This window comes from Melanerpes formicivorus, unplaced genomic scaffold (assembly GCF_026170545.1).
Source record: "Melanerpes formicivorus ecotype bairdi unplaced genomic scaffold, bMelFor1.0.p_v2 SCAF_116, whole genome shotgun sequence".
NCBI lineage: Eukaryota > Metazoa > Chordata > Aves > Piciformes > Picidae > Melanerpes > Melanerpes formicivorus.
Window position 1 is genome coordinate 220,512 of NW_027142468.1, and position 13,240 is coordinate 233,751.

Consider the following 13,240-nt stretch of genomic DNA (forward strand, 5'->3'; position numbering starts at 1 on the left):
AAAGGCGCTGAGCTGCCCAGGACAGCTTCACCATCAGCCTGACCCCAGCAGCTCCCGGGGCAAAGATGTTCCTTTGGGGAAGCTGAGGAAAACTCCCAGACCTCTGCCTTGGCCCTGGCCCTCCTGCAAGGGGACATTTTGAGTTCTTCCCCAGACAGGGCAGACAGAAGCTTGCTTTGCTTGCTCTCATGGCTGTCACAAGTGTCACCCTGGACCTGCTCCACCAAGCTAGGGAGTGAGGAGAGCTCAGGGGAAGGGGGCTGGGCTCCCTGCTGAGCCTCCACTCGAGACAACCAACGTCAAACCTTCAGCCTTGTCCTGGGCTGTTGGGTCTTGAGGACTGGACCTGGCCTGCTCATCCTGCAGCCTCTTCTGGCCCTGACAGCCCTCTAGCAGCTCTGGAGGCAGCTGCTCCCCTGGGGCACGTGGAGGCAGCAGCAAGGTCCTGCGGCAGTCGTAGTCTTGCAGCTGCCGCAGGATCTGTGCATGGGAAAGGGAAACCACTCGTGGGAGGCACTGCTGGAGCTCCAGCACAGGAGCTCCAGCACAGGAGCAGCTCCCCAGCCAAGCCATCTTCTCCCTCGGGCCTCCCTCCCAACACCAGGGACTAGCCAAGCCCCTCCACAGCCTGCCAGCAGAGGAGCTAACCCTGCAACACCACCAGGCTTTGCCCTGGCTTCTGTCTCCAGCTCCCTGGCACGAGGCTGGGAATGCTGCAGTGCCCTGAAGCTCCAGGAACGTGGCCTTGGGGACCAGACTTTGTCTCTTACCTGCTCCTCAGCAAGGTACTGCTGGTCAAACTCCAAGGAGTAAAACTCGATGGGGAACTCACAAGGGTTCTTCACCACCACTGTGCCCTGTGCCCCGGGGCTGGATGGCAGCACTGGCCCCAGCTCCAGCACTTCAGGCTGGAACTCCAGGCGTGGCTCCAACCCACTGCCCGAGACCAGCAGCTGGAGGTGCTGGCTGCTCTGGCAAATGTTGATCTTCAGCTGGCTCAGGTAGGGCTTCTGAAAAGAGAAAAGTGCAGAAGCTCCTCCATGAAGTGCCAGGTGGCAGGGCCTCAAATTCACCCCATGCCCCAAGGCCAGGGGTGGTAGCAGCACCTCTGAGGGGAATGGAGAACAGAAAAGAGGACAAGGAGGGATGGTTTGGAACTGAAAAAGGGAGATGCAGACCCCAAGGAAAGGAGATGTTTTGGAAGCTGAATGCTGAGCCTCTGGCCCAGGCTGCCCAAAGAGGTGGGAGATGCCCATCCCTGGAGCCCTCCCTGGGACAGTGCAGTGCTTAGCAGAAAGATCCACAGGGTTATCCTGCCCAGTGCCCTGGCACTGCTGTGTTGGGCAAAGAGCAGCCGAAGAAGAGGGGCAGAGGAGGCAGACAGGAGGGAGGGGAGTGTCCTCTGCTCAGTGTTTGGCTCTCCAAGCCCCCTCTGCAGAGGCTCCAGCAGGGGAAGCTGAGCTTGCAGAAAGCTGCATGTCGAGGAAGAGCTCAGTTCCTGCTCCCTGCCTGGGCTCTCCTTCCCACACTGCCCTGCCAGACCTCCTGGGGCTGACATCCACCCAGCTCACCTCTTCCACGGGGGAAAATCTAACTTGCAGGTTGCACCACTGCCCAGGGTCCAGGACTCCAGCTGAGGGAAGCACCTCAAAGACAGAGGCCTTGGCCTTCAGCTCCTGCAGCAGCTTCTGACGCCTGCTGGCTGGCAAAGCTTTGTCCACCTGAGCACAAAACCAGGGGGGTGAGGTCTCCTTGCTCTGGCAGGACACAGCTGGCTGCCTGCAGTGCTGGCACTCGTGGGGTAGGAGCACACATCCAAACCAGATGTGGCCAGCACTGGCCTAGAACTGGTGGCAAAATGTGGAGGCAGGAGAGGCAGCTGGGGAGGGTGCTCCTCAGAAGAGGAGCAAGGGGTGAAGATGGCAGAAAGTGAAGCACCAGCTGGTGAACAGGCCCAGGGGCTGCAGCTTTGCTCTGCACCCTCCAAAGCCTCCTCAGCCCAGCTGGAGCCCAAGCGTTCGAGCAGCCAGAGGAGCAGAGAGGACAAGAGAGGAGAAAGAAAGGCAGCCAAGAGGCTCCAAGTCACACCCTGTCTGTGCTTTACCTTCTGAGCAGGCTCCTCCCTGCTGAGGAACCACTGACAGGGCAGTGGGAGCTGATTGTAGAGCCGGATGGTCTCTTCCTGGCACTGCCCACACTGGACAGCAGAGAACTCCAGCCTGGCCCTGGAGAGGCTGAGGGAGGGCACAGCCACCTTGGCACGGAGGAGGACACGACATGTGGGTCCTCCTGCAACCTAGTGAGGGACAGAGCATCCAGGTGAGATCCCAGCCTGCCAGCTGCCCCAAAAGGCAGTGTGGGCACAGGGAGGGGGGGAAGCAGAGGGCACCTTGATGGGCAGCAGTGCCTCCACCTCGCCCTGCGGCAGGGTGGCACTTTGGGGCTCCAAGCACACAGTGAAGGTTCTGCTCTGGGAGCAGGGCAGCTGCTTCACGAGCCCCAGGTCCACGCTGAAGCCTTCAACAGATGGAAAGGAAGCAGCTGAGGCACAGGGGACATGAGATGGCTCACAAGCACCTTAAGTGTCCTGGCTAGCAGCTCTGGGAAGGATCTTTTGCACCTCCAGAAAAGCTGCTGCTCCTTCTCCCTTGGCAAAAGCTTTGCACAGCCAGAGCCCAGGAGCCACAGGGGAAAGGAAAACATTGCAGCTGAGGAGCTCCAGCAAGTGCAGGGAAGGACACTCAGAGCTCTTCAAAGAACTCCCATGCCATGGTGCTCCCTACAAGCAGCTGGGAGGAGACCTCTGAGCACCCTTTCTGCACAGCAAGGCAGCGATTGGTGGTGCTGCAGCCTTGCCTCAGGGCTGATGCCAGAAGCTGTTGGGATACCCCCAGGGGAGGCTGAACACAAGCCCCAGGACCTGGTGAGCCTCACACCAAGCAGCTCAGCACCACCAAGGCTCCAGCTCCTTGCAACACAAGGCCAGAGAGTGCACAGAGAAGCTCAGCTGCTGCTGCTGGCAGCCAAGTGCAGAAGGTGCTGAGAGGTGCCCAAGGTGCTCACCCACCCAGCCCCTGCAGGGCAGACTTAGGGCAGCCACAGGCAGGCCAGGCCCCTGGGCACTGCTGGCCAGGAGAGCTCAGGCTCTAAAGCAGCAGGTCCCAAGGAGGACAAAGCTTTACAAACAAGTGCTCCAAGAGAACTCCCCATGGCCAGGGGCTCAGGCTGAGCTGTCCCAGGCAGGCCACAGGAAGGGTCCCCAGCACTGCCTACCTGTGCCACGCAGGAGCTGCCCACAGACTTGGAAGGACACAGGGAAGTGCCCCGGGTTGGTGACCTTCACGCTGCGCCTGTGGATGCCACCCAGAGCCACGCAGCCAAAGTCCAGGATGTGCTCAGGCAGCTCAGCTCTGCAGGGAGGAGGGAGGGCACTCCTGAACCCACAGCCTGGCCACGTTGCCACAGGATGGGAGGTGCAAATCCACTGGGAAAACTCAGCTCAAGCTGCTGACACCCAACACCTGAGCAGCCGGGGACAAGACTCTGGCCGGTGCCAGGGGAGGCAGGGCCCAGGTTCTAGCAGCTCCCAGGGGCACCTTCAAACACAGCTGGTTCCCAATGGACACTGCCCACAGCTCCTGTGCCACTGCAGAGAAGCCCCCTGCAGCTCCACTGCTCTCAGTGCAACTGCTGAGCCTGGCCTGCAGCCCAAGCCTGGAACTGCTTCAGGGCCTTGTCAGATTTGAGCCCCAGGAAACCTTCACCCAGCTCTGTCCCCAGAGCCCCAGGGACCACAGCCACCAACACCTGCAAGACCCATGGGCAGGTCCTGTCCAGAGCCATCCCACTGTTCTGCAGAGCATCTTCTGCCTGGGCTGGAGCCTGCTGCACCTGCTCCTCAGCATGAAGCAGCAGAAGGAAGGACCAAGCAACCTAGGAGAGCCCTGCAGTCCCCCCAGCCCCCAAGCCCCCAGCTGAGACTTTGCCAAGCTGCTCTGGGGCCAAGTGTGGTCTGGTGGGAAAAAAAGGAGGCCAGTTCTGAGCTGCTTCTTTCAGAGCTGCTCAGCAGGAATGCTGTCTGTGCTGTCTGGAAGGGCCTGATGCTCTGCACTGGCTCCATGAAGAGAGCCCAGCATCTGTGGGCAGCTGAGCACCCCCAAAGCTCAGGGAAGTGAGGACACTCAGCTGCTCCCAGGCAGCACGGCACAGCTCTCAGGAGCAAAGCCTTTGTGCTGCCCACAGCTGTGCCCAGCTCTGCAGAGCCCAGCAGCTCTCAGCAGCAGGGCTGCACTGCTGGCTGTCACCCCCAGAGCACCTGCAGGTGGCTGTGGAGGTCTCTACTCACTTGAGAAGCCTGCGGCGAGCCTGCAGCCTAAAGGCAGCTTCCTCTGGGGCACTGCAGGCCACAGCTTCCTGCTGCTCCAGGATGTGCTCCTTGAGCAGGATGTCCTCCAGCTGCATCTGCAGCCCAGTGTCCAGCTGAGGCAGGGAAAGACAGGGGCTGCTTAGCCAAGGTCCTTCCCAGGGCATGGGCTTGGCTCTGAAAGAGGATCCCATCCTGCTCTTCTCGAGGGGGTGATGGAGTCCTCTTGTCTCACTGCTCAGTGCCTGGGACACCTCCAGCTCTCTTGGGCAGCACCTTCTCTCCAGAGCTACCAGCTCCAGCACCCTCACCTGCCCAGACACTGCCTTCAAAGCTATGCCAGACACAGATGGACAAGCCAGGAACTTCTCAGAGCTCCAGGGATTTGCCTGCCCACAGGGAGTGCCGAAGCAAGCTGGACAAAAGCCCTCTGGAGCAGGAGACCAGGAGAGAGCTGCTGCCTCTTGCAGATGAGAGCTGAGCACAGTCCCAGGGCCAGCCCAGGCTGCTGCTCTCAAGCTCTGCAAACCTGGCAGGGCTTGGCCTGGGAGGAACAAACAGCCCAGGGATGGGGCCCCATCAATTCACCCCCATGAGCATGGCCTGCAGGATCTCAGCCAGCTGCCAGGAAGCTCCTCCAGCTCCAGCAGGGACAACCTCCAGGGGTGGACAGCCCCTGGGGCAGCACTCAGCTGATGAGAGTCATGGCTGAGTGTGGGCAGGGAGGTCCCACCTGCTAGCAGGGCCCCAAGAAGCCTGTTGTGGGGTACAAGGGGATGCAGTGACACAAGGGGGAGAGGCTGGCTCCTGCCACACAGGGCAGCAGCTGTTCTCACCGTGGCAGCCAAGTCATCTGGGGTTGGTTCTGTGGCTGCAGCCTCCCCCAGGACAACTTCTCCATCTCTCCCACTGTCCTTGGCCATCTTTTCTTTCACCTTCCTGAAGGCCTTCTCATATTTCTCATTTCCTGAAGGCAGAAACCCCCCAGAGTGCAGTGTGGGCATCTGAGCTGGGCAGCCCCCTCCCCACACCACCTCTCCCAGAAACACTCCTCCTGCAGCTCAGGGCACAGCATTGGAAGAGACCTCGAGGATCATCCAGCCCAACCTGTCACCACAGACCTCATGGCCAGACCATGGCACCAAGTGCCACATCCAATCCCCTCCTGAGCACCTCCAGGGGTGGGGACTCCACCACCTCCCCAGGCAGCACATCCCAATGACCAATGACTCTCTCAGTGAAGAACTTTCTCCTCACCCCCAGCCTAAACCTCCCCTGGCACAGCTTGAGACTGTGTCCTCTTGTTCTGGGGCTGGGTGCCTGGGAGGAGAGACCAACCCCTTCCTGGCTACAGCCACCCTTTAGGTAGCTGTAGAGGGCAATGAGGTCACCCCTGAGCCTCCTCTTCTCCAGGCTAAACAACCCCAGCTCCCTCAGCCTCTCCTCACAGGGCTGTGCTCAAGGCCTCTCCCCAGCCTTGTTGCCCTTCTCTGGACACCTTTCAAGTCTCTCAATGTCCTTCTTGAACTGAGGGGCCCAGAACTGGACACAGGACTCCAGGTGTGGCCTAAGCAATGCAGAGCACAGGGGCACAATGACCTCCCTGCTCCTGCTGACCACACCACTCCTAATGCAGGCCAGGATGCCCTTGGCCTTCCTGGCCACCTGGGCACACTGCTGGCTCATGTTCAGGCAGCTGTCAGTCAGCACCCCCAGGTCCCTCTCTGCCTGGCTGCTCTCAGCCACTCTGAGCCCAGCCTGGAGCTCTGCCTGGGGCTGCCGTGGCCAAAGTGCAGCACCCGGCAGTGGGTGCCTATCCTCCTGCCTGCATGCTGAGCTTCAGCCCTGCCCAGCTTCCTCCCCCAGAGGAGCAGCTCAGCCCCAGCCAGCTGGTGCAAACCCAGCTCTGCAGGGTGGCTCCTGGGACAGAGCCCACAGGGACTTGCAGAGCCTGGGGAAGCCACCAGTGCTGCTCTGACAGCCTTGGGGGTAGGCCCTGGGGGAAAGCCCAGGGGAGCATCCTGAGGAGCAGCCAGGCAGTGCTCACCTTGGATGTTCCTGGGCAGGTGCAGGCAGAGCCTGGGAAAGCTTCCCTCTCCTTTCAGGCAGACTTCTTGCGGCTCCAGGTGACCCACTTGGAGCTGGAAAGCCTTGCAGAAGGCCCCAGGCGCTTCTGGCAGGTAAGAGACTTTCAGCACCTGCTGCTGGCCGGCTCCAAGGCTACCCTGCAGGGAGGGAATGCACCAAAGAGGCTTTGATGGAGGGGGTGATGCTCAGCCAGGTTCTCCTCTAGAAGACAGCAGACAGCAGCACCTTCTAGCTGTCTGCTTTCCAAGAGCTTGTCTCCTGCCCCAGGCTGCCAGGTCCCCTCCAGAGTGCCAGCGTGGGGAGAGCTGGAAAGGACCTCTGGAGGTCATCACTCCAACTGCCCTGCTAAAGCAGGGCACCCCCAGCAGCTTGCCCAAGAGCAGCATGGCCAGGGGGAGCTGGAATCCCTCCAGAGCAGGAGGAGGCCTTCCCTCAGCACAGCCTGGCCTTTGCTCAGCACCAGCACAGCTCTGCTGCTCCCAGGCTTTGCCTTCAGCCAGCAGGAGCCAGGCCTGACCAAGCAAAGCTCCAGCAGCAGTGCTGGGCAAGGCAAGGGAAGTGCCCCTGCCCTCTGCAGGGCCAGCAGCTCCTCTCACAGCACCTCAGTGGTGGCCACTAGGCTCCTCAGCTCAAAAGGGACAGGGACCTGCTGGAAAGAGTCCAAGGGAGACTACACAGATGCTGAGGGCCTGCAGCATCTTTGTGAGGCTCAGAGGCTGAGACTCCTGGGGCTGTTGAGCCTGGAGAAGAGCAGCCCCAGAGAGGGCCTCTGCTCAAAGCTCAGCAAGAGCTAAAGGGCTTGTGGGGGACAAGAGGATGGGGCTGGACTCTTGTCAGTGGTGCCCACTGACAGGACAAGAGGCAAGGGGCATCAGCTGGAACCCAGGGAGTTCCAGCTGACCAGGAGGAGAAAATTCTCTGCTGTGAGGGTGCTGGAGGCCTGGAGCAGGCTGCCCAGAGAAGTTGTGGAGTCTCCTATGGAGAGATTCCAACCCCCCCTGGGCACGCTGCTGGGGGTGCCCTGCTGGAAGGAGGAGGTTGGGCTGGATGCCCCCAGAGGCCCCTTGCAAACCACCCCCCCTCCTGGGATCCTGGGAGTGCAGGTGGGTGTCCAGGGCTCTGAGCCCCACCTGGGACTCCCACCAAACCTCCTGCCTGTGCAGTTCAACTCAGGGTGCAGGAGCCTGCCCTGGCTCATGCTGAGCTCCAGAGAAAGGCCACAAGGAGGAGCAGAGGGCTGGAGCTGCTCTGCTCTGAGGACAGACTGAGAGAGTTGGGCTTGTGCAGGCTGGAGAGGAGAAGGCTCCCAGGAGACCTTCTGGTGGCCTTCAGGTCTCTGCAGGCAGCTCCAAGAAAGCTGGGGAGGGACTTTGGAGGGTGTCAGGGAGGGACAGGACTGGGGGGGTGGAGCAAAACTAGACAGGGGGAGATTCAGGTTGGGTGTTAGGAAGAAGTTCTTCCCCATGAGGGTGGTGAGAGCCTGGCACAGGCTGCCCAGGGAGGTGGTGGCAGCCTCCTGCCTGGAGGTGTTTGCAGCCAGGCTGGAGGTGGCTGTGAGCAACCTGCTGTGGTGTGAGGTGTCCCTGCCCATGGCAGGGGGGTTGGAACTGGCTGAGCCTTGAGCTCCCTCCCAAGCCTGACAATCCTGTGATTCTGTGAGCTGCAAACACATCTCTGGCCACACAGCAGCAGAGCCTAGGACAAGATCTAGAACAGAAAGTGTCACTGGGGCTTCCAGAAGTGTCTCTGGCTTCCAGAAGAGCTGTCCCAGGCCAGAGCAAAAGGAAGCAGATCCAGAGGCACCTGGCTCTGGGTGACAGGACACATCTGCAGCCTTCCTCAGCTGCCCACTGCACACAGGGCTGCACTTGCAGGTCCCTGCTCCCCTTCAGGCTGCAGGGAGGAGCTGAGGAGCGGGCCAGGACCTGCCCCCTGAGCCCCCACTCCAGCACAGGACACAGCCAGAGCCAGCCCAGCCCCACTGCCAGCACCATCCACGCTGCCACAGCAGCACCAAGCAGAGCTGTGCCTTCAGAAGCTGGCAGGAAGAGGGCATGAGCCTGGCACCTCTTGCAGGAGGCAGGCAGGAGGAAAGATGGAAGCCATTTGGCTTCCTTTGCCCATGGCACCAAGGGCCTGAGAGAGGAATGCTGCTCCAGCCCAGAGACATCCACCCAAGGCTCAGGAGCTGAGGTCACAGAATCCTGGAAGGCTTTGGCTGGGAAGGGACCTTTCAAGGTCACAGAATCACAGGGCTTGGAAGGGACCTCTGGAGATCATCAGAGCAGGGTCACCTAGAGCAGCTTGCACAGGAGTGCAGCCAGGAGGCTTTGGAATGGCTCCAGAGGAGACTCCACAGCCTCTCTGGGCAGCCTGCCCCAGTGCCCCACTGCCCTCAACACACAGAAGTTCCTCCTGCTGTCAGATGGAACTTGGCTGTTGCAGTGTGTGCCCATTGCCCCTTGTCCTCTCCCTGGGCACCACTGACAGAGCCTTGGCCAGAGCCCCCTGGGTCCCCTTGAAGGCTTCAGAAGCACTGAGGGGATCTGCCCTCTGTCTTGTCTTCTCCAGGCTACAAAGCCCCAAGCCCCTCAGCCTTTCTTCACCAGACAGATGTTCCAGTCCCCTCAGAGCCCTTGGCTGGACCCTCTCAAGCAGCTCCCTCAGGTCCTGACCAGCTCCTGCCCCCTGGGGACCACCACTCACTACAGAAGCTCCAGCCAGCCTCTGTGCCAGCAGCTCCTTCAGGCCTGCAGTGAGCAGGGACAGCTGCAGCTAGGGCAGGCTGCTGGGATGCTGCAAACTCCTCTCTGCACTGCTCCAGCCCTGCTCAGCCCTGGCCCCCTCACTGCCCCCCCCAGCTGCTGCAGAGGAGCAGAGCTGGAGGGGTGAAGGAGCAGGGAAGGGCTGCTCCAGCTCCTGGCACAGGAGCTTCATGGCCAGGCAAGAGCCAGGCAGTCTCCTGGGCAGCCCTGGCAGGGGCAGGCAGGGCAGTTCCTGTCTGCTCCCACAGGAGGTGACCCAGGACAAGAGCAAATGCTCTCAGGCTGTGCCAGGGGAGGGGGAGGTTGGCCATCAGGCACAATTTCTTCCCCACAAGGGCTGTGAAGGCCTGGCCCAGGCTGCCCAGGGCAGCAGGCAGTCCCCAGCCCCGGAGGCACTGAAAAGCTGTGGAGATGTGGTGCCAAGGGCCAGGGTTTGGGGCTGGCCTGGCAGTGCTGAGCTCCCAGCTGGCCTTGAGGATCTGAAAGGGCTCTTCCAAGCCAAAGGATCCTGTGATTGCATCCCCTCAGCAGAGACAGCTCCCAGCCCTGCCTGCTGCTGGGACAGTTCCCTCCTGCTCTTCTCTTTCTCCCCGGTTTTCCCCTCCAAGCCCAGCCAGGGCAGGCTGGCACAGGGCCAGGGTCAGGCCCTTGTGCTGCCCCCATCCTCACCGTGCTGGGCACCACCAGGGGCACAGCGGGCAGGGGGCTGCGGGCAGTGCCCGTGCCAGGGCTCAGCACCACGAAGGGGAAGGGCAGCTTCCCACAGTTCTGCAGGGTCAGCTCCACCTCTGTGACCACGTCCCACAGCTGCAGAGAGGAGAGAGGAGTGGGCAGTTAGAGACAGGCCTGGCACTGGGCATCTCCTGCAGCTGGCACTAGGGAAGGAGCCAAGGGAGGCAGTGCAGCAGAGCAGCAGAGCAGAGCTGGACACTTGGCTCCCAGCTTCACCTGGGCACTCCCAGCCCCAAGGGACCTCTTGGCCCTGCACAGCAGCTGAGCTTTGGGGCACCCTGCAGAGGCACAGCACCAAGCACCCAGAGATCAGGCATGGAAGCAGAGAGGAGCTGAGCTCTCTGCACCTGGAGGGGGCCTCAAAGCCTTGGCTGCAGCAAAGCAGCTGGCATCAACACATGGCAGAGGCAAAGGCACCTGCAGAGCTGGCAGGGACACAGGGCAGACAGAGCACCAAGCACAGGGCCAACAGCTGGAAACAGCTGGGGGGGAACTGAAAAGGGAAGTGGGGGTGACTCTGGGACATTCCCCCCAGGATGGGGACTGGCAAGCCCAAGAGGGCTTCCTCTTGGCTTTCTGTTGCTGATGAGCCAAGAGCATTACAGCAGCCTCTTCCTGCAGCTCAGGCTTGAGCAGCAGCTCAGCAGCTGCTGGCTGGAGAACACAGCCCTCTGGAGGGCAGCGCTGGCCTCCTGCCCACCCCAGGAGGCACCTCCAGGGGCCTTGGAGAGGAGGACTTCCCAGCTGAGGTGGGGGTGGAGCTTGGCAGCAGGAGGCAGCACTCCAAGGTGGTGCTGCCAAGCCCTGGAGCCAGCACAGCAGCTGGCCCTAGCCCCAGGCAGGCAGCCCCCAGCAGCCAGGGCTGCAGGCAAGGAGAAGCCTGCGCTACCTGCAGCCCCACGTCCAGCTCCGTGGTGTCCAGGAGGTAGCTGATGAGTGAGGCCTCCCCACGCAGCCTGAGCTCGTAGCTGGGGCCTCCCTGCACCCTGCAGAGAGCCCTGGCACAGGCCACAGTGTTAGGGTGGCCAAAGAAGCTGAAGGTGACCTGCTGGCTCTGGCCCGGCTGCAGCAGCCCATGCAGCGGCAGCACATCGAACACCTGGGGAGGGAGGAGAGGTGGAGAGGCTGAGCAGGGAGAGGGAGGCAGGAGAGCAGCCCTGGCCTGGGGCAAAGGGAGAGCTTCCACAGCACCTCCCAGCTCCACAGCACTGGACAGCAGCAGCAGCTGCAAAGCAAGCCCCAAGGGCTGCAGTGAGCAAGTGGCTGCTCTGGGGGAGAGCACTCTGCTGCAGGCTCCAGCACCTCATCAAGCCAGGGGCAGCTGAGATGGGAGCTGGGAGCAAATCAAGTCTGGCTGTGCCCATGGCATCTGCTGAGTGTGGCTCCAAGCCCAGCCACAGATGAGGCCTGGGCTCCAGCTTCACTTCCTACACCCAAGCCTGCAGGAGCAAGCTGAGAGGCCTGGCAGAAACTTTGAGGGGGCATTTTGCACCCTTCTGCCAGTCCAGCTCTGCTCCCTCCTGCCCAAAGAACATGTTGAGAGCCTCCTGCCTGGACAGCTTAGGGTCTCCAGGAGCAAACCAGGAACAGAGCTGCCAGTCAGACTCCCAAACAGGCAAAGGACAACTGAGGAAGTGCTTGGCCCAGCTCTCCAGTGGTGCTTTGGTTTCATCCTGTGCACTCATGGCTGCTGGAGAGCTGAGGATCTCCCCCAGGCCATTATTCCCAGGACACCTTCCTGAAGAAGGCAGCTGAGATGCTTTCCTGCCTGGCAGCAGTTGGGAGCTCATCTGTAACCTCAGAGGTGCCACCTTGCCAGAGGAGCCTTGGCTCTGGCCTTCTGAGGCCTGTTTCTGAGAGAGGCTTCTGGGATTGCTCCTCCAGCTCCAGAGGCTCTGCTGCTTCAGGCAGCTGCAGTGCTTGGTGCTGGGGCCTGGCCACCAGCAGGCTCTGCAGGAATGGTGCTGGGACATCCTTGGGCCTAAGCAGAGCTCCATCTCCCTGAGAGATGAAGCACCAGGCAGGGCTGAGTCTTCTGTGTCAGTGCCCCTCCTGCCCCCTGCCAGCTCCCTGGCTGGCTCTGCAATCCCAGCCCTTGGCTGAGGCTGGGAGGGGCAAAGGAGTGGGGCTGAGCAGCTGGCCCATGGGGCTGAGGGCTTGGCTTGGCACAGAAGGAAGCTCAAAGCCTTCCCAGCAGCAAGCCTCATTCCACCCTGCAGAGCAGCCCAAAGGCAGGAGCCCTGTGTCCAGCTGCCAGCTGCTGCCCCTCCTGCTCTCAGGGCAGTGGCTGCAGGGCTGTGAGAAGGGAGGGTGGCAGCAGCAGGGCTCTGCTGGCAAACTGGGAGGCAGGAGGAGCAGCAGGTGTCCCAGAAAATCTACCTCTGCCTCCAGGGAGTCCTTGGCATCTGCTGGCTCCTGGGCAGGATCCCCAGCTGCTCCCAGGGCCTGGGCTGGCTCCTCCACACCCCCAGCCCTGGAGCTGCTCCCTGCAGAGGCCCAAGGCTGCCAGCAGGCTCCCTCCTCCTGCACTGCCTGGGCTGGGAGGCTGCACCTGGAACAGAACAGCCCTGTGAGCAGGGACTGCAGGGGCAGGCAGGGGAGACTGCCCCAGCAGCTCCCCCCTGGGCTCTGCTGCTCTGAGCTCAGCAAGGGCTCTGCCCCAGCAGCAGAACTCAAAGAGAGAGAGTCAGAGCAGATGGAAGGAAGACATTTGTGGTGCTGAGAACAGTGAGCCACTGGCCCAGGCTGCCTGAGGAGGGGGCAGATGCCCCATCCCTGGCACCACTCCAGGGCAGGTGAAGGTGGAACAAAAAGAAGCTACCAGGCAGCTTGCAATCAGGAACTGCCTGAGCCCTCAACCTGTCCCTGCAGCAGCCCTGGGAGCTGGGGCTTTGTCTCTAAAGAGGCAAGGTGAGAGCAGGGGCTGAGAGCCCTGGGGCTGTGGAGCCTGGGGCAGGGCAGCCCCAGAGGGGATCTGCTCAACACTCAGCCAGAGCTAAAGGCTGGGGGGCAAGAGGACACCTGTGCTTTGGCAGCAGCAGAGCAGCTGTGCTTGGGGGGACAGAGGAGTGGCCTCTGCTTGCCTGAAGGGGGAGGCTCTTGGAGCAGGGGCTGGCTGCCAGGCAGGCTTCACCTCTGAGGTGCCAATCCAGCACCTTCCCATCAAGGAAGTTTCTCCTCCAGCTCAGATGGAAGCTCCAGGCTTCAGCAGGCCCTTGTCCTGTCACTGGACACCACTACTAAGAGCCCAGCACCATCCTCTTGCCCCATCCTCTTGCCCCCAACCTTGTAT

At 61.6% G+C, this 13,240-nt stretch overlaps 1 protein-coding gene across 1 annotated transcript in view; it reads right to left on the bottom strand.

Annotated features, from left to right (window-relative positions):
- The window catches only part of LOC137456104 (hydrocephalus-inducing protein homolog), a 65,502-nt gene that overhangs the window by 24,372 nt on the left and 27,890 nt on the right, over positions 1 to 13,240 (bottom strand). The window contains exons 22-32 of the mRNA XM_068167409.1: positions 10,838 to 11,047; positions 9,910 to 10,023; positions 6,411 to 6,588; positions 5,200 to 5,330; positions 4,346 to 4,479; positions 3,274 to 3,410; positions 2,390 to 2,517; positions 2,105 to 2,296; positions 1,572 to 1,721; positions 771 to 1,010; positions 306 to 480 (exon numbers count right to left, since the gene is read on the bottom strand). Of these exons, the coding sequence (XP_068023510.1) occupies positions 306 to 480; positions 771 to 1,010; positions 1,572 to 1,721; positions 2,105 to 2,296; positions 2,390 to 2,517; positions 3,274 to 3,410; positions 4,346 to 4,479; positions 5,200 to 5,330; positions 6,411 to 6,588; positions 9,910 to 10,023; positions 10,838 to 11,047 (1,789 nt within the window). The remainder of the gene's footprint in view (positions 1 to 305; positions 481 to 770; positions 1,011 to 1,571; positions 1,722 to 2,104; positions 2,297 to 2,389; positions 2,518 to 3,273; positions 3,411 to 4,345; positions 4,480 to 5,199; positions 5,331 to 6,410; positions 6,589 to 9,909; positions 10,024 to 10,837; positions 11,048 to 13,240) is intronic.